The sequence below is a fragment of the Rhinopithecus bieti genome, unplaced genomic scaffold, assembly GCF_001698545.2.
Source record: "Rhinopithecus bieti isolate Rb0 unplaced genomic scaffold, ASM169854v2 scaffold_8675, whole genome shotgun sequence".
Classification (NCBI taxonomy): Eukaryota; Metazoa; Chordata; class Mammalia; order Primates; family Cercopithecidae; genus Rhinopithecus; species Rhinopithecus bieti.
In genome coordinates this window covers 3320889-3348088 of record NW_016806447.1, presented here as the reverse complement: position 1 = coordinate 3348088, position 27200 = coordinate 3320889, and the positions used below count along the sequence as shown (strand labels likewise).

Here is a 27200-nt window from a genome sequence, read left to right as displayed (position 1 = left end):
TACAAAAAGCTGAGTGTACTGATTCCAGGTTTCAAGATCTTTTAACCATTAGACAGCCAAGGTCTGGGATATGTGTATTTATTGTGAAGTTCAAGTCTGTATAGTACAAAATGAAATGTAGATTTCATAATTATCCAGATTATTCAGGCTTTAGAGGGTCCAGATGCTTCATTTTTGTTTAATGAAATTAACAACATAACCAGAGAGGGGAGTGGGTGGGAGGGGTGAATAATGAGAAATTACTTTTAATGGGTACAATATATAATACTCAGGTGATGGATACCCAAAAAGTCCTGATATCACCATTAAACAATCTATGCATGTAACAAAATTACACTTGTATCTCATACATTTATACAAATTTAAACACACACACACACACACACACACACACAAAAGACCTTCATATTTACCCACTCTAGAAGTTGTGTAGTTAACTGATTAAAATTACATGGAATGTATTTTCTTTTTTCTATTTTAATGTTTATATATTAGCTATACAATAAGCTCTTATTTAATGTCATTGATAGAGTCTTGGAAACTTCAACTTTAAGGGAAATGATGTATAATAAAACGAATTTTACCATAGGCTAATTGATACAAAAAACAGTGAAGTTTCTACAGCATATTTCTTGCCACAAAAAAAAAAAAATCACCAAACTTCTAAATAAAGATCTCAGACACTTCTAATATTAAACATTAAAATAAATGTGAGCTATTTAAAAGAAAGAAATTAAGAATATAAATAAAATGTTACCAGTGAAGCATATGGAATATTATAAACAAATTTTTCTAGAGATGGGGGGGGTCTCACTATTTTGCCTGGGCTGGTCTTGAACTCCTGGTCCCAAGCGATCCTCCTGCCTCAGACTTCCAAAGGGCTGGGATTATGGGCACGAGTCATCACAACTGGCCAGACTATATATTTTTATACAATGGAATTATATGGCAATAAAATTTACTATGGCTATAGGCAAACATGGATGAAGCTCAAAGACGAAGTTAGAAAAAAAAGTCACAAAAAATATACTCAGTGTGATTTTACTTATATAAACTTTAAAAACTAAACAACATATTATTTAGGGATACAGATAAACTATTTTTAAAAGGAAGGGAATGATTAACTGAATATTTGGTACTAGGGTTACTTTCGGAGAGAGAGAGTAGGGGATGTGATCCAGGAAGAGCATCCAGAGGTTTCAGATTATATTCTATTGATTAACTTGGGTAGTGGATACATGATTACTTGTTTTATCGATGGTATTTACTTATTTATATTTTTAGAGAGAGGGTCCTGCTTTGTTGCCCAGGCCAGAGTGCAGTGGCTCGAACATAGCTTACTGCAGCCTTCAACTCCTGCCTCAGCCTCCTGAGTAGCTAGGACTACAGGTATGCACCGCCATGCCTGGCAAATTAAAAAAAAGTTTTGTAGAGATGAGGTCTCTCTGTGTTGCTCAGGCTGGTCTTGAACTCCTGGCCTCAAGTGAACCTCCCTCCTTGGCTTCCCAGAGTACTGGGATTACAGGTGTGAACTACCATGTCCAGCCTTTATTGATGGTCTTTACATTGAACATACGTATACTCTCTTGTTTGTGTATTTTACAATACAACTATATATATATATATATTTCAGAAAAGAGACCAGAAGAATGTACATTACCACAATAACATTAGTTGTATTAGATTGTTTGGTTACAGGTGATTTTATTTTTCTTTTTCCACATTTTCTGTAGTGTGCTATTATTACTTTCATGATTAAAATAAGTAACCCTGGCCAGGAGTAGTGGCTCACGCCTGGTAATCCCAGCACTTTGGGAGGCTGAGGTGGGCAGATCATGAGGTCAGGAGATCAAGACCATCCTGGCTAACATGATGAAACCCAGTCTCTACTAAAAATACAAAAAAATTAGCTGGGTGTGGTGGTGGGTGCCTGTACTCCCAGCTACTCGGGAGGCTGAGGCAGGAGAATGGCGTGAACCTGGGAGGCGGAGGTTGCAGTGAGCCGAGATCACGCCACTGCACTCCAGCCTGGGCGACAGAACCAGACTCCAACTCAAAAAAAAAAAAAATATATATATATATATGTGTGTGTGTGTGTGTGTGTGTGTGTGTGTGTGTATGAAAGATGTAGTTACTCTGAAGTAAAATAGACCACTTAAGGATTTATTATTCTATGTGGAATAATATGTGGAAAATAAATGTGGAAAAAGAAAAACAAAATCACCTGTAACCAAACAATCTAATACAACTAATGTTGTTGTGGTAATGTACATTTTTCTGGTCTCTACTCAGGAGGCTGAGGCTAGAGAATCACTTGAACCTGGGAGGTGGAGGTTGCAGTGAGCTGAGATTGTGCCATTGTACTCCAGCCTGGGCAACAAGAGTGAAGATCTGTCTCAAAAAAAAAAAAAAAAAAAAAAAAAAAAAAAAAAAAAAAAAAAAAAAAAAAAAAGTAACCCTTACAGGGAAATGGCAATAATCTCACTTAGCCTAAATAAGGGAAAAGTATAACCCGAAGTAGTTTTAGTTAGGATAATGGGTTTCACAAATATACCGGAAGCACCAATGTCAAAAGGACATCTGGAAGGTGGAAGTTCTACCCACGTGTACTCTTGAGTCGCTTAGATGTTGTTAATCTGTTCTTGTGCAGAACTGCTCATTCTTAAAAATATACGAAATATTCTGAGTTGAAAGGAGAAGACAGTCACACAGTGAAATCTCTCTCTCCCTCCTGAGATAACTATCCTCTCCGTTTTGCTGCTATCCTTTCTACACACTGCTATCGTCGGGAAACTTGCATAACATATTGTGATTTGTAATTCTGTTCTCTCCCATTAGGCTCTGAGCTCTCTGAGAGTAGGGTCTAAACCATAGTCATTTTGTATCTACTGTTTCCTCCACTATGTCTGGAATAATTAGCTGCCCAGACAACTTTTATTAAACTGAACAGAAGAAGCAATGAAGATTTTTAAATGCTACATTTATAAGACACATGGCTATGGAAACCTGAATATTCTTGGAAGCTAATCTTCATGCAGAATGAGTCAATATGTTTCTGTCCTGTTTAAATACAAAATCTTCAGATAGTATATTATTTATGTCCATCATAAAAACTTAACAAACATTGCACAACACAATAAGCACAATAAATTCGTAACTTCTGGCACATTTCGAAAGAAGTTTCTTTTCTATGAACTCTTTTTGTCCACCTCTTACTATCTCTACCTCCTAGAATCCAGCACAGGCTGTAAACCTCAAACCTGTTATTTTTAGCAGTGAGTTAGCAGAGGGCCTTGACTTCCTCTTAGAATGATGGTATGCAGCTTCTGAGAATATAATAGCAGAGCTAATAATGGTAGAGTCATCAGAGTATTTGCTGATTACCATCTTCTGTTATAAAGACTTTAAAAACTCTTCCTTATCATAAGGTGGAAAAGAAGCCACGTGTCTGCAAAATAGTCCTTATCAGGAGGAATAGGAACACAGCACAATTTCTTTCTGGCCCCTAAACATTTGCAAACTACTGATACAACACACTCACATGATGTCTCAGATCTTTAGACACCTCACCCAGGCAGAAAAGAAGGAGCCTCATTTTTCTTCCCTTGCTGCTTTCCTGAGATTTGAGTGGTGGGACTGTGTTGAAACAATTGGCTGGCTTTTTTTAAGAAACATGTTAATTCAAAACTCTAGGGTAAGGGTAGTTGATCCTGGTAGGCCTGGTCTGTCTAGACAGTTTCTTTTCAGATTAGTTTGACAGAGATAAGATAAGATTTCTCAAAAGCATATTTGCTTTCTATTGAAGAAAAACAAAAAACAAAGGAAACACACACCCCCACCCCACCCCCACACATGTATGCAGGTGACCAGTGATTACATTTCCTAATAAAACTCCCAATCCCAATTGCCTGTGCTTAAACTAACCTAAACTACCGATGCAGCCATTTTGAGTGAACTTAATAGGAAACATAGCCAAGGCCGGGCGCGGTGGCTCAAGCCTGTAATCCCAGCACTTTGGGAGGGCCGAGAACGGGCGGATCCACTAGGTCAGGAGATCTGTGATGTATCTCTATCCGGCTAACATGTGTTTGATTATCTCTTCTGTCTCTAATATATTTTTAACTTATATATTACTAGTGGTGTGATATGGGGCGGTAGCCTGTGTCCAGGCTACTTCGGGAGGCTTGAGGAGGATGTAATGGCGTAAACCCTATGATGTGCCTGTGTATGTCTGTGGATGTCTGTATGTTCTGGTCCCCATGTCCGTGGCGACCAGAGCGAGACTCGCCTAAAAAAAAAAAAAAAAAAATAAAAAATATAAAAAATAAAAAAAAAAAAATGGAAACATAGCCAAATAGATCTTCTTCCTGGTATTCGAGAAGAAGGAAAATAAAACAATTCAGATATAAGCTTGATCTATGTAACATAGTCACTAGGCTTGATTTATGTAACATAGTAACTATATGTCACTGTAAAATAGTGGTTAAGAGTGTGGATACTAGAGTCAGATTGTCTAGGTTTGAACACCGATTCCACCACTGTCTAGCTGTGGGATTAAGTTACATAAACTCCCTGGGCCTCTATTTCTGGGTCTGTGTGATGGTACTTACCACTTGTGTGTGTTACAGGCATTAAAGTTATGTCAGGACACATAAATCACTGAATATGGTGCTTGACAACTTCATTATTGATTACTACATATAGATTATTATAAAGCTAATGAAATTTAGCTTCAGGGGCCCTCATTTGCACAGACTCTTTCCAAGTTCTCAGGAGTGGCCCCAGCAGAGTGTTCATGTGATGGTTAATTTTATGTCAACTTGACTGAACTAAGGGATGCCCAGGTAGCTGGTAAAACACATTATTTTGGGGTGTATCTGTGAAAGCATTTCCAGAAGAGAAGGGCATTCGGATCAGTAGGCTAGTAAAGAAGACCACCCTCACCAATGTGGGTGGGCATTATCCACTACGCTGAAGGCCTGAATAGAACAAAACGGCGGAGGAGAAGGGTGAATTTTCCCTTGCTGCTTGAGCTGGGACATTCATCTTCTCCTGCCTTGGATATCAGTGCTCCTTACTCTCAGGCCTTTGGACTTGCACTGGGACTTAACACTATTGGTTTCCCTGGTTCTCAGGCCTTTGGGCCTTGTACTGGAACTACACCACCCGGTTTCATGGGCCTCCAGCTTGCAGACAGCAGATTGTGGGATTTCTCAGCTTCCATAATTGCACAAGCCAATCCCTCATTATAAATCTCCTTCTATATACAGTCATGCATTGCTTAATGATGAAGATAAGTTTTGAGAAATGCATCATTAGGCACTTTTATTATTGTGTAAACATCATAGAGTGTACTTACACAAATTGTGGTAGTATAGCTTACTACACACCTAAGCTATATGGTATAACCTACTGTCCTAGGCTACAAATCTTTGCAGTATGTTAGTGTACAGAATACTGTAGATAACTCTAACAAAATGGTAAATATTTGTGTATTTAAACATATCTAAACAGATTAAAGCTACAATAAAAATACAATGTTATAATATTATGGAACCACTGTTATATATATGGTATGTTACTGATCGAAACATCATTTTGCTGTGCACGACTATATATCTATATATATCCTATTGGTTTTGTTTCTCTTGAGAACCCTGACTGATATAGTTCACATATATATTTTTTTGAGTTTTGTGAAAGTAAGTGATTTTAATTACAATCAGTTAGGGCTGCTATCTTTCTCCATGTCAAATTTCACTGTATCATTTTCCCTTGAATTTAGAGGTGCTTGAGTGTCTACCAGCATTTTGGAGATCTAAGGGGAAGTTGAGTTGAGAACATATCATTTAACTAAAATTTAAAAACACATTTTGGATTGTTCCAATAAAACAATGAGAAATTATAAAATCCTAATTTGGATATAAAAGAAAGGTGCTCTGTTTTGTTATCTAAAAGTGCTTTTAATGAAGAACTAAGCGAAAATTTACATAAAAAGTTAATGGGATATGAAATAAAAGTGATAAAAATGCATGACGATATTTGCTTCTTGTTCAGATACCAAGAAGCAAACTATGTATAATACTTTTTTCCAGATCATTCGAAAACCAGTGCTTCCTTAGAAGGAAAAGAGAAATTTTTAAAAGTAATGGGTAAACTCTTGGATTGTTTGATACTCTATTAAGAGGAAGGAATCATAAAATCATATAAAAATATAGAAATTTCTTGCTGATTTGATACAAAATACTGACACTGACAAAGATGACATAAACCTCAAAATATGCTTCTGCAATAAAGAAACAGATGAGAAGCTAAATAATGAGTCTGTCCGTTTTCACTGGTATCCTGGATTTTTTATAGCTCGTACGCAGAAAAAGCTTGGTAAAGATTTTCCCAAATCTGATATCAACCATAAAATATACTATGGTATTAATAATGAATTATAAAACTGAAATAAACATTTTAAAACAGCAACAATTTTTTAAAAACAAAAGTTGATTAGCCATGTTAGAGGAAAAACTAAATTTTAAAATATGTTCTCTACAGAAAATTATATTAATATGTTATTATCATATGAAAAGGTGATCAGAGAGCATACAGCCAAAAATATTGGTAAAAAGTTATATAGCCATATGTCAGGCAGTTTATTAATAAAAAAAATGGGATTTTCCAGATTTTGTGTGTTTGTGCATGTAAAAGATGATTTTCCAGATATGGTCATCACAGTATCTCCTATCCCACATGCTCTTGTAATAAGGTGATTGACACAGCTCTCATTGAGAGGTGGAATCTATGTTCCTTCTCTTTGAACCTGAGCAGATGTGACTGTAGCTGAAAGGACGTTGTAGTTGACAGAATAAAGGTCCCTCAGAAATGTCCACATCCTATTCCTCACCACCTGTGAATATGTTATGTAATATAGCAAGATGGAATTAAGGTTACAAATCTGACCTTTTTTCTTTTCTTTTTTCTGTTTTTTTTTTTTTTTTTTTGAGACAGGGTCTTTCTCTGTCACCCAGCCTAGAGTGCAGTGGCGTGAACATGGCTCACTGCAACCTTGACCTGGACTCAAGTGATTCTCCCACCTCAGCCTCCCAAGCTGAGACTACAGGCGCATGCCACCATGCCTGGCTAATTTTTAAAATTTTTGTAGAGATAACATCTTGCCATGTTGCCCAGGCTGGTCTAGAACCCCTGGGCTCAGGCAATCCTCCCACCTCGGCCTCCCAAAGTGCAGGAATTACAGACATGAGCCACCATGCCCAAACTTTTATTTTTCTCAAAAATACAGAACACTTCACAAATTTGCCTGCCATCCTTGCATGGGGGCCATGCTAATCTTCTCTGTAACATTCCAATTTTAATATATGTGGTGGCTCGCGCCTGTAATCCCAGCACTTTGGGAGGCTGAAGTGGGCATTTGAGGTCAGGAATTCAAAACCAACCTGGCCAAGAGGGCAAAACCCCATCTCTACCGAAAATACAAAAATTAGCAGGGCGTGGTGGTGCACACCTATAATTCCAGCTACTTGGGAGGCTGAGACAGAATCACTTGAACCCAGGAGGCAGACATTGCAGTGAGCCGAGATCGTGCCACTGCACTCCAGCCTGGGTGACAGAGTAAGACTCCACCTCAAAACAAACAAACAAAAAAAACCCCACACAAAAACAAACAAAACAAAAACAAAAACAAAACAATTTTAATATATGTGATGCTGAAGCAAGCACCAGCTGCCCTTGAGATGGTGAAACTATACTGGACTATTCAGGTGAGCCCAATATAATCACTAAGGTCCTTGTAGTTGGAAGTGGGAGGCAGAAGAGTCAGAGTCAAGAGAGATCTGGAGTTGCCATGATGCTGGCTTTAAAGATGGAGGAAGGGTCACAAGCCAAGGAACGCAGGTGGCCTGTAGGTGCTGGAAAAGGCAAGAAAATGAATACTCTCTAGAGCCTTCAGAAGGACTGCAGCCCTGCCGCCACCTTGATTTTAACCCAGGGAGACCCATTTCGAACTTCTGACCTCCAGAACTATATGATAAACATTTGTTGTTTTAAATCACTAAATTTATGGTAATTTCCTAGACCATCAGTGTGAAACTAATAAAGATGCTATCTGACTGCCAAGGCTGGTTCGTAAAAGGAGACACAGTGTTCACCTGATTTTCTTCAGGCCCTGACACCATGCCATGAGGAAATGGAAAGACCACGTGGAGTGGTTACATTTAAGTGTTCCAGCCACCAGCCTCAGCTGAGGTCGCAGCCCACAGTCAGCATCACTCCAGACATGTGAGTGGCAGCAAGATGGCAGCCGCAGTTACCATCTGATTACAACTTCATAAGAAACCCTGAGCAAGGGCTGCCCAGCTGAGCTCAACCAACGCCCAGACCTGTGAGTGATGATAATAAAATTATTGTTGTTTTGAGTCACTAAGTTTTGGGGTGATTCATTATACAGCAGTAGATAGCTGGAGTAGTGGGTATATAACAACTTTTAAAAATTTACACTTTGTCTTGAATTGTCTCGTTTTAAATAAGTATTCACTTTCATATTTACTTTTGTATTTGTAAATCCTACCTTTTTTCCTAGAGAGAGCCCCTCCAAATAGTAAAGCTTCAAACCTACGGCCTTAAATCTGGTTCTACTTCTACACGTAGCCACAATTTCTTATTCAGAATGTGGTAGAAAACATAAAAATATATGTAATTATACAGACCTAAGGATCTGTGATATAAAGCAGTCTTTCCTTTCTTCTGAGACAGAGTCTTGCTCTGTCGCTGGGCTGAAGTGCAGTGGCGCGATCACGGCTCACGGCAACCTCCACTTCCCGGGTTCAAGTGATTCTCCTGTCTCAGTCTCCCAAGTAGCTGGGACTACAGGCGTGCACCACCACGCCCAGCTAATTTTTGTATTTTTAGTAGAGACAGGGTTTCACCAGCAGTCTTTATTTTTAAAGTTAAAAAAAAAAAAACTTTCACTTTGAAAACACTTTAAAATGTTAACAGAAGCAAATTTTAAGCTTTTTAAAAATACTCTAAGTTCTAGGGTACATGTGCACAATGTAAAGGTTTGTTACATATGTATACATGTGCTATGTTGGTGTGCTGCACCCATTAAATTTTAAGCTTATATCACTTATCCATATCACTTTAAACATTAGTTGCCTTTTCATTTGAGATTAAAAAAGAGATCATGACTCTCACAGACAGTAAAACTTATTTTGGAAATATGATGATATAGTCAACAGATGTATCCTAAGTTACTCTTTGCTGACAGTGTCAACTTCATATAGCATTGTGAAGACAAGAAAAGACAGGAAATCTCTGAGTTAGGTCATGGTTCTTGGAACAAACTATGAAGGAAAAATGTGTTATGTAAAGAAGCATGTACAATGTTCCAGAATGTAGCCTGGGCCACTTAAAATATATTTTAAGATGATTTTGAGATGATTAGTTCTCATTTCTGGCATTGCCAAATTCTCAGTTCACTCTCCTCTGCCAGCCTTTTCACATCATGTCAAAGCTACTTCATTTATTTCAATTGATTCTTCCTGTAAAAGAGGGAGCACTGGATAACAAAGTACTGAGTCGGGCTTCAGAGTCCACCGAGCATTGACTTCTCAAGTTCTCAGGTTGCAGAGATAGTTTATACAAGGCTAACTCTCTTGCAGGCTAGTAGAACTGGGAGGGGCTAAACTGGGTGGCTGGAAAAACTGGTCCTCTTGCTCTAGTCATTCAGATGGTGTCTACAGTGTGGATAATTTCCACAATTTCAAAGCCAACCCTACATAGATAAACACTATGAATGTTTATGAATATGGCCAACCCTTGCACAAACACTCTTCCAAAAAAACAGGGCATGCTTCTAGTATTAACAACAAAAGCAACAAAATATACAGTAAATGAATTATAGAATGTTGATTTCGAATGTATAGTAAATGGATTGTAAAATGTTGATTTCAAATTTGAGATGATCTTGTTCGTGGAAAAATCAGAAAGGAGAATATATGAGATGCCTCACTGACTTATTCTACTGATTGCTTGAAGAAAGAGATTAATCATCTGCTATACAAATCATCTCATTCTTGCAGGTTCTGATTTAAAAATGAGCTCTTGGTTGAAAAATCTGCATCACTTCAAGATAGCACCCTATGCTACTATGCTATACCTTCCCTGTTCCTCTTTCTTGGAGCAGCATTCCTGTCTCCATTGAAGGTTCTGTGAAGCAGGACTTATCTAAGCAGGAAGTTTGGGGCTGCAAACGACTTTTTTTTTTTTTTTTTTTGAGATAGGGTTTTGCTCTGTTGCCCAGGCTGGAGTGCAGTGACATGATCATGGCTCACTGTAGACCTCCCAGGCTCAAGCAATCTTCTTGCCTCAGGCTCCCATGTAGTTGGGACTACAGGTGCATGCCACCATGCCCAGATAATTTTTTAAATTTTTTGTAGAGATGAAGTCTTGCTATGTTGCCAGGCTGGTCCTGAACTCCTGGGCTCAAGTGATCCTCCCACCTCAGCCTCCGAAAGTGCTGGGATTCCAGGTGTGAACCACTGTACTCAGCCTAATGACAGAAAACAGCCCAGCCAGGGACTCAGCAATAGTGAGTAGACAGGGAGGGGGAGTATGGCCTCATGTCAGCTTTACATATCCTTATCCTCAGGTTCTTTCCTTTCAGGGCTGCTTTCCACCAGACTTCTTTGATGAGGTTAGGGATAATCCCTTCCTTTCCCTTCATGAAGTTACAACATGGTGAAAAATTCCAACAGCCTAGAAATATATAGCTAGTTGCTTTCACAAATGTTTGTATTCGGTCATCACGTATGAAGCAGACACAATTACCTCTGGCTTTTTGCTTGCCTCAGGTTAGAAAGCTGAGGCTCAAGACCATCAGAATTATTCAAGGTATTCAAGGCACCATCTCTAATGAGTAGGAAAGCTGGGACACAAGGCCAGTTTGATCCAAGGCCAGTGCTTTTGTCCTATACCTCAGACATACCAGGGTATATTCTAGGGCCTTGTTTTATTTATGTATTTTTGTATCCCTGGTGCCTAGTAGCGTTCCTGGCACTCAATGTCTATTGATTAACTTTCGATTGAATAAAAAGCTAGGATTTATTGTCAAAAACTGTATCTCTGAGGAGAAGAGATTTGGAAAGTTGTAGCAATTTTGATGCCTTATGAAGTTCAGGGAAGTCTAACTCATTTAGAGAAGCACTGCAGCTGTCCCATGGGAGTGCCCTGTTTTCATGGTAGAAGCGTAAGTGTGAGCAGGTTTGCATGACACTTGTCAGGAGTCAGGGATTCACTAAATGCAGTCGTTGTTTCTGTGTGGGCACTCCCTGCTTATTACCCATTCTGTGAGCACCTTTTAGCTTCAGTCTCACATGTCACCGAGGACAATGGGCTGCACATCAGGCCTTCATGGGGTTATTGGTGACAGTATCGCCCAACCCCACAGAACCCCTACCATGTACTGTAGAAGATCAAGTATCTTAAATTGTCTGGAAGTTCTTGGGGGCTGCCAGGTTTCTGATTTCCTTATTTTGTACGTATGCATGATATAGGAAATTTGCCCTCCAGAAAACTCCGGAAAGGCTAATGGGTAAAGCCTGATTAGCCTAAGGGGAATAATACCTTTTTCGTAAATAACACTTTCACCTCCAGCAAGGTAAGCCAAGGTGACAAGGACAAATAGAATGAGGATAATTTTTTTAAAAGATATATTAACAAACAAAAAATTCTGCAAAGTAAACAGAGAAAACCTACATAATCCCCCAGCCCATTTCCCAAGAATATCATCATCCTTTAAATGAGGTGTTTAAAAAAGAGGATGCTGTATTAATAACTACTGGATCTATATTTTTAATGACTGCTTTCCTTTAATCTTAAAGAGATAAGTGGACTAAAGTGGATAAAGGGCTCCATCTTGGACAACCTGATCAGTCTTTTCTTCTGTGCTGAGCAGGGTGTGCCAAGAGCAGGAAATTCAACACCATTTACAAAGCTTTCTTGTCTTACTCTCAGAGAAAGCCATCACTGTTCACATCATTCAAGAGGCTGTCTGTAAAAGGACACATAAAATACCAGTTATGAAATATATAGTACACATTTAGTATAGCTTCATAACATTTAGTGATCTAAGCAGCAAGATGATTATGTCAAGTAAAAGTTATCACTTATTTATGTTTAAAAGATCAAATAAGCATTGGATAAAATTATGTAGCCTAAGTAAAGGACAATTTCTCAATCTTTTCCTTTTTGTTTTATATAGTCTGTTATTTTTAAAGTCTTCTACCACATAAATTTGCATTTCCTCTTTCACATCACTTATAAAATAACGTATGTTCCTTTTTTACCTTTGTCTTCTTGAAAAAAACATCCCCAGTCTCCTTCATGCTTTGATCACGAACTCTCATTTCTCTGGTGGTGGACAGTTGGTCGAGCTGCTGCCTGTGGGCCCTATCCACTCGGCCTTTTTATGCTCTGTACAATGAGCTGTCATCTCTGTAATTTTAAACTTAGCTCTAGTCTCCAAGTTAGTTTCATGTTCCTATTATGTTTATCAGCATAGATTTCCAGCAAGATGATTATGTCAAGTAAAAGTTATCACTTAATGTTTAAAAGATAAAATAAGCATTGGATAAAATTATGTAGCCTGCAAATCATTTAAAACTAGTGTGCTAATTTTATCTTAGTTTCCAAAACGCTCACCAAGCTCACACCTCTTTGAAATAGGTGTTAGCTTTTTGGGCTCCCTTCCCCCAGTTGCTCTGTGCTCCAAACAGATGCTTGTGTTTAGTCCGGGCTAATATGCAAAGGGACCTACTTCAAAAATTCCTTAGTTGCTCTGCAAAGAAGAACGCTGCCAAAGCTATGTCGTGTGCCTTCCCATATTTCACAAGTAACAAAATAATTCACAGAAAACATACAGAAGAACAGAAAAGAGAAATCTGTTCCCAGGGGCTGATTATGTAGATTAGAACTCAAGAATATGGTATTTACTAATTTAAGAGTGAGAGAGTAAACAAATAAATGTTCCACATCCCCCATTGATATTCCATGTGAAAGTGTCTCTGGCCTAAGGCACTTGGTTGGTCTGCTTTTTGTCCCGTCCTGGGAGAAGGGTCGCCTATAACAACAAAGCTAATTATATGAATAATAAATGATAATTTATGGGTTACCAAGGACCAAGAAGCTCTGGGAGTCTTCATTAAAACAACAGCACAACTACAACCTCTGGACGTACGCCGTAATTATTAGATGTTTACGTACCCTCATCAGCGTGCTACGTTTTTATTTAAAAACCCCTCCTTCAGTTCCTCCTGAATTTTTTTAAATTATGGAAAAATTCCAAGACACAGAAGTAGAACGAACAGTGTAACGAAGCCTCGAGTACCCATCACCCAGCTTCGACTCTCAACTTTTTGCCTATCTTGTTTCACCTGTCCTCTCCACTTTTTTTTCCTCTTGGATTGGAAAATTTTAAAACAAACATCCAAACTTGCAGCATTTATTGAATATTTTAGTAGACGCCCCGACAATGTTATAATAATTTGGTGGGTTATTGCAAAATGGAACAGCAAGACAAAATAAAGAAGGAATGTAGAAAACTCTCCCGTGGCTGAAAGGGCTGTCACAAAAGTTAGCTCTTTGGAGAAACGCCGCGAGCGTGACATTCCCTCGAGAAGGGCGGACGCAGCCAGGAGAGAAGGCAGTGCCGCAGGGCTGGTAACTGAAAACCTTCCCCGCTGCCCACCTAGACATGCGCAATTCAGACCCTGGAGTTGCTAAGGCCCCAAGGCAGAGAGAGGCTCAGGATACGGAGAGAGCCAATCAGAGGGCTCCAAGACTGATAAGTTAGCCAATCCAGATTCGAGGGTGAATCAGGTCCTCAGCATTCCCCTCGCCCCACCCGCATCCAATCAGAGAGCCGGCTACTTTGGGCGGACTTTTCAAAACAGCGAAAACAAAACAAATCTGGGACCTTTAAAAGGCGTAATGAGACTAGAAACGATCTCCTTCCGCTCCTCAGTCTTCCCCTGTTCCCAAACCCGAATCAATCCCGGAATAAGCCCGACGCCCAGATTCCGCCCTCCGCCCTGGCGCCGGGCGGGAGGACTGGCCTGGCGAAGCCAAGGAGAGCTAGGGAGGCAGCGAGAGAGGCTGGGGACAGCGGCTTAGGGGCGGGACTCTTTTTAAAGTCCGTGGAGGAAGTGCAGGATCCCTCCGCGGGGAGTCACGTGCCCCGCCCCCTTGGGGGCGTCGAAACTCACAACAAAAACAGGAGGCTCACGGAGGCCTCTATTGAGGCTGCGGAGGTGCGGCGGCGGGCTGGTCTCCGGCGGCCGGCGTTGCGCCCGGGTGGAGGGTGGGCGCGTGGGGAGCGGGATGGAGCCGGGGCTGTGAGGCCGAGGCGGCGGTGCCTGGGAAGAAGGGTCGGATGCCGGGCCGGGGGCACCGCTGAGGCAGTGGGGTCCCCGACCTGTGAGACAGGTTCGGAAGTCCCCGCTGCGCCCAGTCCCTGCGGACCGTGAGACCGCGGGCGGGTGGAGGCGCGTCTCCGGCACGGTGAGTGGGCCCGCCCAGGGGCGCCGTGGGTTTCTTTGTTCGTGGTGGGGGCTGTGGGCTGCGGGGAGGTCGGTACCATCCGAGTGTCTCGGTGCTGCCTGCCCCTCAACTGCTGGAGCGACCAGGGTGCTGCCCTCAGCCCCAGCCCTGGGGGGAGCTGGCGCCCGCGACGGACAGATAGATGCTGGTCGGGTGGACGGAGGGGGCGACTAGGCTAAGGGCAGTCTCCGCCTCGGTGCCCCCCTCCCCCGCTCGTGTTGTCACGGGGGCTCGCTGGGGTGGTGCTTCTCGGATTGACAGCCCCGGGGCTCTGCAGAGTTGCAGGGCCCCAGCATCAGTGGGAGGATGGGTGTTGTCCGGTCGGGCGCTGGGCGGGCTGGACTGGACTGGATTTCTGTCCCCGGACCGCAGCCGGGTGTGCCGCGCCACCCCACGGCTCCTGGGACAGGGGTGTCTGCCTCTCGGGTAAGTCCGGAATCGGTGCTGCAGCAGCGGATGGGAAAACCTGGGGGCTGGACTCTCCGAGAGGGGCTTCTGCAGCTGGGCGCCCCGGGCGGGTGGGGCTCGGGAGTCTCCTCCGGAGCTCGGGAGTCTCCTCCCTCCGCTTCTTTGTTCAGTCGCGAGACTTTTCCTCCCCTCCCCCCTATTGTGCAACGCCCCATCCCCGGGACCCACTGCAGTCGCTGGCCTCACTGCAGTGCCCTGGGCAGAAGGCCCTCCCCGGCGCGACTTCAGGTGGGGAAAACCGAGGGGACGCCGGCGCCCGCGGACAGTTTCCTGTTTGTGAAACACCGAGAGGCCAGGGCTGGCCGGTCTTACCCAGGTCTGGCCGGCGGACCTGACCACGGCTCCTCCCCCTGCCACACCTCCCTGGCCCTGGTGGGGATTGCCCTGGGGCTCTGGAGGACGTGACTGGTCCCTTCACCCTCTCCTTGTCCGGGTGTGTTGAGGCGATCCTTGCTGGAGGTACTGGCCTCGGCCCTTTCTATCCCGCTTCCCCTCCCCTCTTACCTCCAGATTACATTCTCTGTGTGGTGTCTTTGCTGCAGATGAAGGATTTGGGGGCAGAGCACTTGGCAGGTCGTGAAGGGGTCCAACTCCTCGGATTGTTGAACCTCTACCTAGAACAAGAAGAAAGATTCCAACCTCGAGAAAAAGGGCTGAGTTTGATTGAGGCTACCCCGGAGGTAAGTTGGCAGAAATGATAACTTGCTGAAGCAGCTGATGGGGCTTGGAGGAGGTAACAACCCCTCTCCCCGTTGAATCATGACAAAAGCCTTCAAAATTTCTTAAGATCGAAGTTGTTCCTTCTGGAGTACCAAGATAAACCTTATTACAGGGTCATGCGTTTGCTTTTCTTATCAAGAATAAGAGTGATATTTTAGAGAAGTGGGTTTTTTTTTTGGTTTTTGTTTTGAATGTGGCACCCTCCTCACCGCCTTTCCCCGCTCCCCGCCCCTGCACTCCAGCCTGCAGCTTCAGGGTGGGAGACTCTTGGTGAATTGAGCAGTTCATTTGTGCAAACACCCTCTGCCTGTGAAATACGTATTTATAGTAGGATCTTAAATGACTTTAGAAAAGCAAAAGCAAACAAAAGAACCCTCTTTCTCCATTTCAAGGGAATTGAATTATATTTGCTGTAACTCTCCGAAATCTTGGAACAGTTCACCTTATATTAAATTGCTGAAGCTCTTTTATGATGTGTATTTTTAAGAAGCAGTGATTTACGTCTTATAGATGAGAAAGTGTATAGCTTTACTTAAGTGATACCACTCTTTCCATCTATATGCTTGAAGATTAAGGGGAAAAAATTAATCTTATTCTTGGGAAAAAAATTAACCTTATTCTTTGGATCTATATGTGCTTTTCATCTGGTTCTAACAAAATTGTAAACCTTGGTTCTTGATTATTATTGCAGAATGATAACACTTTGTGTCCAGGATTGAGAAATGCCAAAGTTGAAGATTTAAGGAGTTTAGCCAACTTTTTTGGATCTTGCACTGAAACTTTTGTCCTGGCTGTCAATATTTTGGACAGATTCTTGGCTCTTATGAAGGTATTTCATCATTTTTATAAATGTCTTCCGTTTTCTATGCCCAGTGCCTAGCACACAGGGCTCAAGAAATATTTATCGAATGGGTATAATAATGTCCACTGTACATAAAAATTTATAATCAGAATTGTGATCATTAGTGCCAGAATAAGACTACAAGATTAATTGTATTGTTGTATGTTAGGTTTTTATGTTGTGTCTTAGGTTTTACCTCTTAAGTACTGTCTCTTGAAGATGTGACAAAAGAGAGACTACTATTTTTTAGATATTTGTCATATGTTTATAGTCCTCAAAATAAGATTTTTTATCTGCCATCATGCTTCTCTTGAAGCCTAGATTTTTAAAATACTGAAGCATGACAAATGAAGCATAACAGTCTATTAAATATGACCGGCCGCCTTCCCCAGAAGTCTCTTGAAAGCAGGGAGCCATGGTTTTATTAACAGTCACCAGCAATGGCTAGAAAAATGGTGGGGAATCTTCTGCCAGTAGGATTGCTGTCAGCTGCTGGGCCAGTTCTCAGGGCATTGAAAAGAAAAGGGCAGCCATCTGTCCATGGCAGCTTTTATGTATGTCCCACTCTGCACCACTCGTGATATTTCTCGGGCAAAATTACATTGAAATATGGAATGATTCTTAAAGATTTTATGGAAAAGATAAGTATAAAATATTTTAATATCCCCAGTACATTTTTTTTTGGTGTTAAAAGCTTAATTTATTTTTGGGGAGATGTATTATGAATTTCATAAGTCTGGAAATACAAATTATACTTTAGTCTAGAATCTTGCTTTTGACCTGCATTGGAACGTTTTTGTACCTGCATTTGAATTTACATAAGGTTCAAAAAACTTTTTTTTCCTTCTAAATTAAAAAGTTGTTTTTTTTTTTTTTAAAGTAGAAACGGTGGCTTGCTGGTGTTGACCAGGAATAGTCTTGGCTGTGTTGGCCAAGAGTGTTTCTCAAACTCCTGGCCTCAAGCAGTCCTCCCACTTCAGCTCCCAAAGTCCTAGGATTACAGGCATGAGCCCACTGCTCCCTGCTGCCTTTTTTTTTTTTTTTCTTTTTAAGGGAGGTTGGAGAAATTCTAAAATGGTGGACAATGCTGTATAACTGTGGGTAAAGGCCAGTAATGAATAGAAGCAGCCTGTTGGTGTTCTGTCTTAAGAATAGAAGCATCATTACAGTATTATAAGCATCTGCTTTATTAAGTCGAAGTGACAGTGTTAAAAGATGCCTCTTGTTTTTCCAGTGAAACCCAAAATTTCTTGCATTGGAGTCTGTTCATTTTTGCTGGCTGCTAGAATAGTTGAGAAGACTGCAATATTCCATCCACTCATTGATGTGATCGATTGTCAATGTAAATGTACTGCTTCTGACATAAAACGGATGGAAAAAATAATTTCAGAAAAATTGCACTATGAATTGGAAGCTACTACTGCCTTAAACTTTTTGCACTTATACCATACTATTATACTTTGTCATACTTCAGAAAGGTCAGTGGGAATTAAATGATAAATTTTATACTTTGGAGCATTGCTGTAGTAACATAAATAATTGGAACAATGAAATTTATATTTTTTATCTTCTTCAAACTTCGACTTGGACTTTTGGCAAATCTCTCCTTCTTTTTTTTTTTTTTTTTTTTTTTTTTTGAGATGGAGTTGCGGCTCTTGTTGCCCAGGCTGGAGTGCAATGGTGTGATCTCGGCTAACTGCAGCCTCCACCTCCTGGGTTCAAGTGATTCTCCTGTGTCAGCCTCCCGAGTAGCTGGGATTACAGGCATGTGCCACCACACCCGGCTAATTTTGTATTTTTAGTAGAGACGGGGTTTCTCCATGTTGGTCAGGCTGGTCTTGAACTCCTGACCTTAAGTGATCCACCCGCTTCGGCCTTCCAAAGTGCTGGGATTATAGGCTTGAGCCACCGCATCTGGCCCTGGCAAATCTTTAAAATCGTTTAAAATCATTTAAATCTTTGAAAGTTTAATTAATCTTTGTTCTTTGCATTTATAGGAAAGAAATACTGAGCCTTGATAAACTAGAAGCTCAGCTGAAAGCTTGCAACTGCCGACTCGTCTTTTCAAAAGCAAAAGTAAGTCGATTCCTTGCTTACATATATATCTCACAGTTTCTATTTTGAATTTTAAAACAATATTTTCCTTTTTTTTTCTTACAGCCATCTGTATTAGCCTTGTGCCTTCTCAATTTGGAAGTAGAAACTTTGAAATCTGTTGAATTACTGGAAATTCTCTTGCTAGTTAAAAAACATTCCAAGGTAATTATAGTCATTATTCTTTAAAGCAAATTTCTTTCCTGATGTTTCATTTTTTTCTGTAGTGACTTAAACTTGAATACTTCATGGGACTCTTAACTTTTACACTCATTTTTTTCTTATATCTGTAGTGTTAAAGTTCTCAAAATGCAGCTTTGACCCAGACAATACTAATCCGGAAGGTAACTTGGTCACTTAGCCCAGCTTCTTTCTGCATATAGGTGCCCCTTCTGTAGTAATCATGCCATATGATAGTACAACTGTTACATTGCCACATACACATTGTTCTAAAATGCATACTAGGAAGTAGACTCAGAACAAACACTAATGGGATAGGATGGGATCATATCACACCTCTAGGGCTGAACTGTCATCCCATTAGCAGCAGCATCAAATAACACCAGCAATGTTGATGTTTTAAACCCCAATGTCTTTTCAAATCCTTTACGCCAGCTAAGTAAAAATAAGTCTTACAGTCACAAAGAGGTGTAAAACAAAAGCACAGTCCTTTTTCTTAAACTCTCAGTCTGGTTGGGGAAATAAGGAAGTTAACATGAAGTGTTGTGTTCTGTCATCTGTTATTGTGTCTTGGTGCCAGGTAATAGTGAATATAGAGAGTACCTGGCGATTTTTTGAGACAGAGTCTTGCTCTGTTGCCCAAGCTCGAGTGCAGTGGCACGATCTTGGCTCACCACAACCTCAGCCTCTCCAGTTCAAGTGATTCTTCTGCGTCAGCCTCCCGAGTACCTGGGACTACAGGTGCTCACCACCTGCCTGGCTAGTTTTTATATTTTTGGTAGAGATGGGGTTTCGCCATGTTGGCCAGGCTGGTCTTAAACTCCTGACCTCAAGTGATCCCACCTTCCTTGGCCTCCCAAAGTGCTGGGATTACAGGCATGAGCCTCCGTGCCCAGCTTACTTTGGGGTTTTATTAAGCAAAGAAATAGGGCAGACTAGGAGAAGCACTATGACTGGGAGCCTGTTTGGAGCAAAAGAATCTTGGACAGTGAAAGTTTGGACAGCAAAGGCTTATGGCCAAGGAATTGGTAGACTAGACAGATTTAAAAGTCATTTTAGGATAGACTTGCAGGTACAATGTCTAGGTGTTAGTCACAAGCTGTCCAACTCATAAACGGTGTCCAACTCATAAAACGGTGGTTTTGGAAGCCAAGCATGGAAATGAGGCAAGGAATCATGAATGACCAAGATTTGTACCTAATGGTGGATGTAATATTAGCATAATTGGCAGGAGATTTGGAAGAAGTTAATTTGTGGTGAGAGAAGTATGATTTTAGATGCGTGTATACACAGGTAGGTGTCTAGTAGGTGTTTGGCATTTTGGAATAAGAAGATAAACTAGCTGGAGATTGAGATTTGGAATTTCTCATGAAGAAGCAATAGTTGAAACCATTAAAAGCTTGTGGAGTCATTTTTGTAGGGGTCAATTGAAGCTCTGGGGTTTTTAGTGTTGGCCTTTACCCCCAACATTAGTAGCCAAGTGAAGAAAGGTACATCCCTACAAGTAGGAGCACTGTTGGACTGGAAGGAGGTTTTTAAGAAGGAGGTGGTCAAGAGTATTGAATTTTTATAAGAGATCCAATATAATGAAAATTGAAGGTCATTGAATGTGTCAGAGGTAATGTCAGTAGAGCAATGAGAAGGAAGTGGTAGAAACCAGATTATAAGTGGTTAAGATGTAGCTAGATTAGGTGAAAATGGGAGGCCAAGAAAATAGATAGATCTTCTGTTTTCTGGTGAAAATATGTGCAATGTGAAGCATTTTGTTTGTAACATAATTTTTCGCTTTTGTTTTAATCATGATTTTATTAGTTTTATCTGAACTTTTATTGAAAGTGATAGCTGGAACCATCTTCAGTGAAAATTGATACGTTGAAATAAACTGAAGACCTTCTAAGGAGGAAGGAAAACATAAAAAGAAAAAAAAGAAATAAACTGGAGCACTCCCCAGTGGTGGCGGAACTATGTCCTTTTTGGGAAATTTCTCTTCTCTCATATTGCTAACTTCTTTAGTTTTGTATCTGGTGTTATAAGATAAGTGTGTGTTGCCAGCAATCCAAACAATGCCTTGTTACAGGAACCCAAATTGGTTTCTGTAACAAAAGGAATGTTGAATTTCTTTGCATTGAGACTAAGGACTATACTTGATAGTTGATTTATTAACAGACCCAGAGCGTTTTTAGGTCAGCGTTTTCTTAGACTAGGCAAAGCTTTCTGTGTATTGAATCCTAGGTAATTTTATACTTACAGTGCTCCTCTCCTAAACCAGTGGTTCCCAAATTTTGACAGTTTGGCTGCACATTACAGTCACCTAGGGAACTTAACAAAACTCTTGATGCCCATGTTGCACTCCTTGTCAATTAAATCAGAATACCAGAGGTGGAAGAGGGTAGTGGGAGCCAGGCATCCATCCATCCATCCATCCATCCATCCATCCATCCATCTATCTATCTATCTATCTATCTATATATCTATATATCTATCTATCTATTTTCATGGCTCACCTAGTGATTCCAAGGTGCTGCAAGATTTGGGAGACATTGCCATAACCTCTTAAAATATTTTTTTTTTCAGATTAATGACACCGAGTTCTTTTACTGGAGAGAGTTAGTTTCTAAATGCCTAGCTGAGTATTCTTCTCCTGAATGTTGCAAACCAGATCTTAAGAAGTTGGTTTGGATCGTTTCAAGGCGCACAGCCCAGAACCTCCACAACAGCTACTATAGTGTTCCTGAGCTGCCAACGATACCTGAGGGGGGTTGTTTTGATGAAAGTGAAAGGTAGGCGGGTTCCTTGACTAATTAAACTTCCCTAGACGAAATATTACTGAGTTTATTATACTCAGAACTGTGGAATAGTGTAAGACATTAGAGAAAGCAAGCCCCTACACTAAGAGCTAAGAATTAAAACCCCAACTCTTCAGGTAAGCAAATTAACCAGAAGTAGTTTTGTTAAAATATGTAATGATTTATAAGGTCTTCTCCATTTTTTTTAGTTTTTTCTTTTTTATATTTTTTTGAGTAGAGATGGGGTCTCGCAATGTTGCCCAGGGCTGGTCTTACACACTACTAGTCTCAAGTGATCCTCCTGCCTCAGCCTCCCAAAGTGCTGAGATTACAGGTGTGAGCCATTGCACTCAGCCTCTTTTCCCTTTTTTAAACTGGTTGTTTTCCATCTTTCTCCTATTTCCCTTGCTTTTGAAATACAGCTAAAAAAACCCCCCCAAAAAAACTGAAAAAGAATTCTGGGCTTTGTAATGTTAGTATGAATTCCTAATATTGTGCTGTGGAGAAGAGATTGATGGGTAGGTGCCTGGAAAATAAAGGGAATCACCACCACTAATGGGGAAGACTTCTATAGATGTCCTCAGAGGTTTGTCAGTTGGTGTCGTCTTATTCAGAATTTGATTATTGTGTTTGTAAAGTGAATAATTTTGCTAAATTTGTTTGTTTTATGCTGTAGAGATAAAGGGCCAGAAGTTTCATTTTCATAGCTTGTTAGTTTACTTTGATATTTGAGAGTGTAAGTGGTATAAGAAATCACGGATGCAAGAAATACATCTAAATAGACCATGTGCTAGGAGATATGTTGTCTTTAGTCTTCATTATTGGATTTAAAATACTTAGAATTCTACAATTAGTTGCTGATAGAGTTATTAATTGGTACAAGAATAATAGTTTGGCAAATAGTAACTTGTTTAAACTTCAGAAAACCTATATTTTCTTTTTCTTTTCCTTTTTTTTTTTGCATGTGCCACCATGCCTGGCTAATTTTTGTATTAATATTTTTTGTAGAGATGGGATTTTGCCATGTTGCCCAGGCTGGTCTTGAACTCCTGGGATTAAACGATCTTCACACTTTGGCCTCCCAAAGTGCTGGGATGACAGGGATGAGCCACTGCACCCAGTCAAAAAAAATCTGTATTTTCCAGTGAGATACTATAGACTTCATTTAGGAAGTCCTTATAAATTTTGTCTCTGTAAAGCATACATTTTGAATATAAAAATCCTCACTAGAGATGCTCATATAGCAGCTTTATTTTGGCTATAAAGCATTTAAGTGTGTTTTAAGTAATGGTATCCTCTTTTTTGTCTCTTTTTCTCTTTAGTGAGGACTCTTGTGAAGATATGAGTTGTGGAGAGGAGAGTCTCAGCAGCTCTCCTCCCAGTGATCAAGAGTGCACCTTCTTTTTCAACTTCAAAGTGGCACAAACACTGTGCTTTCCATCTTAGAAATCTGATTATTCTGTCAGAATTTATATGTACAGGTTTCAGAGCAATAAATGGGGGAATAGGTAGTTTTCTGGTTTAGCCCCCATCTAGTCAGGAATTACATATACTGGAATACCTACCTTCTATTTGTTATTCAGATCAGATCTGGCCTATTTTCATATTTATCCTAAGCCATCAAATGAGGTAGTGCCTCTTAAACCATTAACAGTATACTTTAGACATTGGCACTTTATTTTTCTTGTTGATCTTTAGCTACTTTGGGGAGGAGGGAAGGTGCTGATACCTTCAATTTGTTACTTTTCAAGATTTTTAAAAATAACTAGTGTAGCTTATCTTAAACATTTTATAAAACCTTCAGATGTCTTTATTTAAGCAGATTGGAAGTATGCAAGTGCTTCCTTAGCAGGGACAGTGGATAATCCTTTAATGGTTTATCATAGATTCCCCCCTCCCCCCTTCTCAGAAGAGTGAATATGCTCTTAAATGTCAAACACATTTTTGTTTTGTTTTTTAAATGATCAGTGTCTATTTGATGTGATGCAGATCTGCAGAAATAATTAGGCTAGGGCTCTTAGTTTCATTCCTATTGCCCAAGTATTGTCAAACTATGGTATTATTTTAATGTTACTTTAAAAATCCATAATCTGCTAGTTTTGCATGTACTTGTATGAAAACAGTGCAGTAAGTTGAAAACCCAGTATCTATGGAATTGATAAATGTTGATCTGGTGGTACATTTTATCTCATTTTCTTATATTAAAAATGTCTGCATGATTACGTTTTATTTCCTTTGTAATTTACATTTCAAAATGATGTATTGCTATATGGGTGCCAAGATTGAGTATGAAGAACCCGAGTGTTTGTAGTATTATAGGTTTAAGCAAATCTGTGTGGTGATACAGCCATAAGAATGGGGCTTATATAAACTCTGTACATGTATGATTTTGTACAGAGAATTTTTAACTTTATAAATTGTATATGAACATGTAAATCTTTTAAAATGTACATAAAATACTGTATTTTTTTACTTTGTGTGATAGTCTAGTCATTGCATGTAAATATAATTTATTATGTATTCTGTAGTATAAATCATACGTTGATGACTTACATTTTTACTGGTAAGTCAACATCCATTGGATGTTTTCTGAAGTGGCTCTTTTTGAAGTGATAATAGATTGTAATTCAAAATAAAATTATTAATGAATTCTCCTTGTTTGGGATCACATCTTAATTTTTAATCTGTTAAAAGTGTTTGATGTATTTTAATGAGAAGACTTTAGGTGAGGCTACAGTGATTCCAGAGTGAGCCTTCTAACTGGCTAGCAGAAGTTCTCTAGGTTTGGCACTATGCCTTGGAGATACTGAAAGAGAATCTGTCATTTGAGAATTGACCTGTTTCTGGGATGGACTCATTAAGTATGCTCTCAGAGACTGGTGTATTACCAGAATGCCTATTAATTTATAGTGAGAGGCAACAGGTATTAAGTAGACCAGAATGCTCAGGTTGGCAGATTAGAACGATCTTTCAGGAGACAAATCAAGTTTTAATCAGTTTGGTTAGTAAGTATGGGGTGTTGGCTGTGATGGCTTCTAGCTCTTGTGGACCTCAAAAGTATCAGGTTGTTTTGCAAGTGGTGTTCCTTCCCCGCCCCCTCCCCTCAACAGGTTCCCCATCCATCTAGTTTGATTTTTGTAGACCTTTGTTTTTTCTAGTTAGTTAGAAAGTCAGGTATACTGAATATGGTTTTCATGTAACACCTCTTCTCTGGAGATAGGGGTATGTTTTCCTACTCTCCTAGGGGAGAATCTCTACTTGAGGATGACCTTTCCTGTCTTACTAAATAATATTAGTAAATAGTAGGTAATATATTCTGCTTTCAGATTTTGATTTGTTGAGATGTAAAAGTTCTTTGTGGCTTACCAAATCTCAAGACTCTCTTTAGCTCCTGTGGGATTGTATTGCTTTTCTTACTGGATATTCTTCTTGGGTAAGTATCTCTGTGGCTTTACCTCTTCCCCCTCCGGTTTTTAGTATATTTAGTTTAGACCTCTCTGCTGAGCTTGCAACCTGTTTATTCACATGGGCTGCCATGCCAGTTGGAGGTTTCTCATTACTCCCAAACCTGCTGTTTCTTTATGTCTTTCTCAGTGAATAATTCTGTCTATTCATGCCGGAAACTTAGGTGATATGCTCATCTCCTTTTGCCTGTTTATGGAGGTCACCAGCCTCTATCATTTGTATGATTTCGTTTATACTGTTTATATCTCTTTACTCTGTCCCCTCTTTTTCTACCATTGGCATGGTTTTGACCTGTACTCTTTATCACCAGAGGTACTGTAATATAGTTGTGATCTCTCAGCTTCCAGGCTTACTTCTGGTCTCTGCCTTGCTGCCTACATACCCTTTTAAAATAAAATTTTAACTGTCTCCTGAAAAATTGTTCAGTAGGTCACCCACAATCAGGAGAAAAAGTTGTATCGTGACATACAAGTCTCTGTCTAATCTGAACACTGCACCTGTCTGTGGCCTTTTTTTCTTGCCATTTCCTAGACCTTAAAAAATGTGTATTGAGAAAGAGAACTCTGCTAGCTATACAGAGGATGAACTGGAGCAATATAGAGGAGTAGCATGAAGACTGGTCTGACTGAACTAAGGCAGTGGAAGTGTGGATGAGGAAGACAGGTGAAAATTGAGAAGCGCTATCCTTTGTCTTTGGGCATTATTAGGAGGCTCACAGACAAGTCCAGGAGCCTGGTTATGCCCTCCTGTGCCATTCAGCCAGGTGGCTTTCCCATGACTGTGATGAATAAAATCGAGAAGCCTCTGCCCTTTTCAGAGCAGAGGATGAGGAGAAAGCTATCATTTTGGCCTCATCCTTACTCTCCTTGACTTGGCAAGAGATTTGCCCTTTCAGGTTTTGATCCTGTGATTTTCTAGGATGTGGTGCACACACTTTGCTGTTGTGCGTGGTGAAGTATTGTGCCTAGGTCCTGGGTCTTCATCTGTTTGACTCTGCTGCTGTTTCCTCTTCCCAGGAAGTGTGATTAGACAAATAATGTGTCTTAACTACCTGTCACACTCAGAATTAATACATACTCAGGTTAACTGTAGAGAGGCATTGGCTGCAGAACACTCCTCGTGACAATTTTAACCATTTTCTTTGTCTAGAGTCTGCCTTTTTCTTTTTTACAATTTCTCTCGTTTCAACACTAGGTTTCAATATGGTGTTCCTGCTAACTCCCACCTCCCTCCTCCCTCATCACACATGCAAATTGTCAGCTTATTTAGACAACCCACTTAGATTCCTATATGGACAAGAACAAGGTATTTTGCATTTGTTACTGGAATTCAGTTTTCCTAACTATTTACTACCAGAAATGGTCAACAACTTACTTTGTGTTTAGCAAATCAAATTGCGTGGTAGATAGTTTTCCAGTATGATGGCCAGTCAGTCTTCCAATCCCTGTGCCTATATGCTACTCTTCCCATCCACAAGTGGAGTCTATTTCTCTTGAGTTTTGGCTGGCCTTGTGAATGGCTTTGCTTACTGAAATGCAGCAGAAGAAATTCAGTATATGTCCAAGCCTAGGCTTTAAGAGACTGGCAGCTTTCCTTTTATGCTTTTTGAAAGCCAGCCACCATGCTGCAAAGAAGCTCAGCTGGATTACTGAAAGATGAGAGGCCATGTGGAGAGAGACTCTTGAGGATGAGAGATTATCTTGGATGTTCCAGCCTCAGTTAAGCTCTCAGCTGAATGTGGGTGTATCCTCAGCTACACCACAGAAAATAGAGGAACTACTCAGTCGATCCCAATCAACCCACAGACTCACTAGAAACAACAAATTATTGTTTTAAGCCACGAGGTTTTGGGGGAGGGTTGTTAAACAGTAATAGATAAGTGAGACAGATTGCTTGTTACTTATGGTCAAATGGTGATTATCTCTGGTGAGATTACAGGTAATTTTTTAAAAAGTTATACCTATCTGTAGTTTCCTTTTTTTTCTAAAATTTAGTTGAATTATTAGTGTATTAACAGAATAAAGAATGAACTTTAAAACACA

The 27200-nt window shown here is 40.2% G+C and overlaps 2 protein-coding genes across 2 annotated transcripts in view; one reads left to right on the top strand and one right to left on the bottom strand.

The window, feature by feature from the left end:
• Window positions 1–14644, bottom strand: part of LOC108532507 (translation initiation factor IF-2-like) — a 20835-nt gene extending 6191 nt beyond the window's left edge. Inside the window, exon 1 of the mRNA XM_017876602.1 lies at window positions 14271–14644. Within this exon, the coding sequence (XP_017732091.1) occupies window positions 14271–14644 (374 nt within the window). The remainder of the gene's footprint in view (window positions 1–14270) is intronic.
• Window positions 14573–27200, top strand: CCNG2 (cyclin G2). Its single transcript, XM_017876537.1, has 8 exons — window positions 14573–15030; window positions 15615–15752; window positions 16484–16621; window positions 17849–18111; window positions 18631–18709; window positions 18794–18892; window positions 21482–21687; window positions 23016–27200. Exons 1-8 carry the CDS (start codon window positions 14911–14913, stop codon window positions 23137–23139), a joined length of 1167 nt encoding a protein of 388 aa, XP_017732026.1. The 5' UTR covers window positions 14573–14910; the 3' UTR covers window positions 23140–27200.

Bases quoted from the DNA above. Each gene is read 5' to 3' on its own strand.
- CCNG2 (XM_017876537.1), top strand. From the start codon at position 14,911: ATGGGTGTTGTCCGGTCGGGCGCTGGGCGGGCTGGACTGGACTGGATT. The intron at 16,622-17,848 runs GTATTTCATCAT...CAGTGTTAAAAG, and splicing joins GATTCTTGGCTCTTATGAAG to ATGCCTCTTGTTTTTCCAGT. The intron at 18,893-21,481 runs GTAATTATAGTC...TTTTTTTTTCAG, and splicing joins TAGTTAAAAAACATTCCAAG to ATTAATGACACCGAGTTCTT.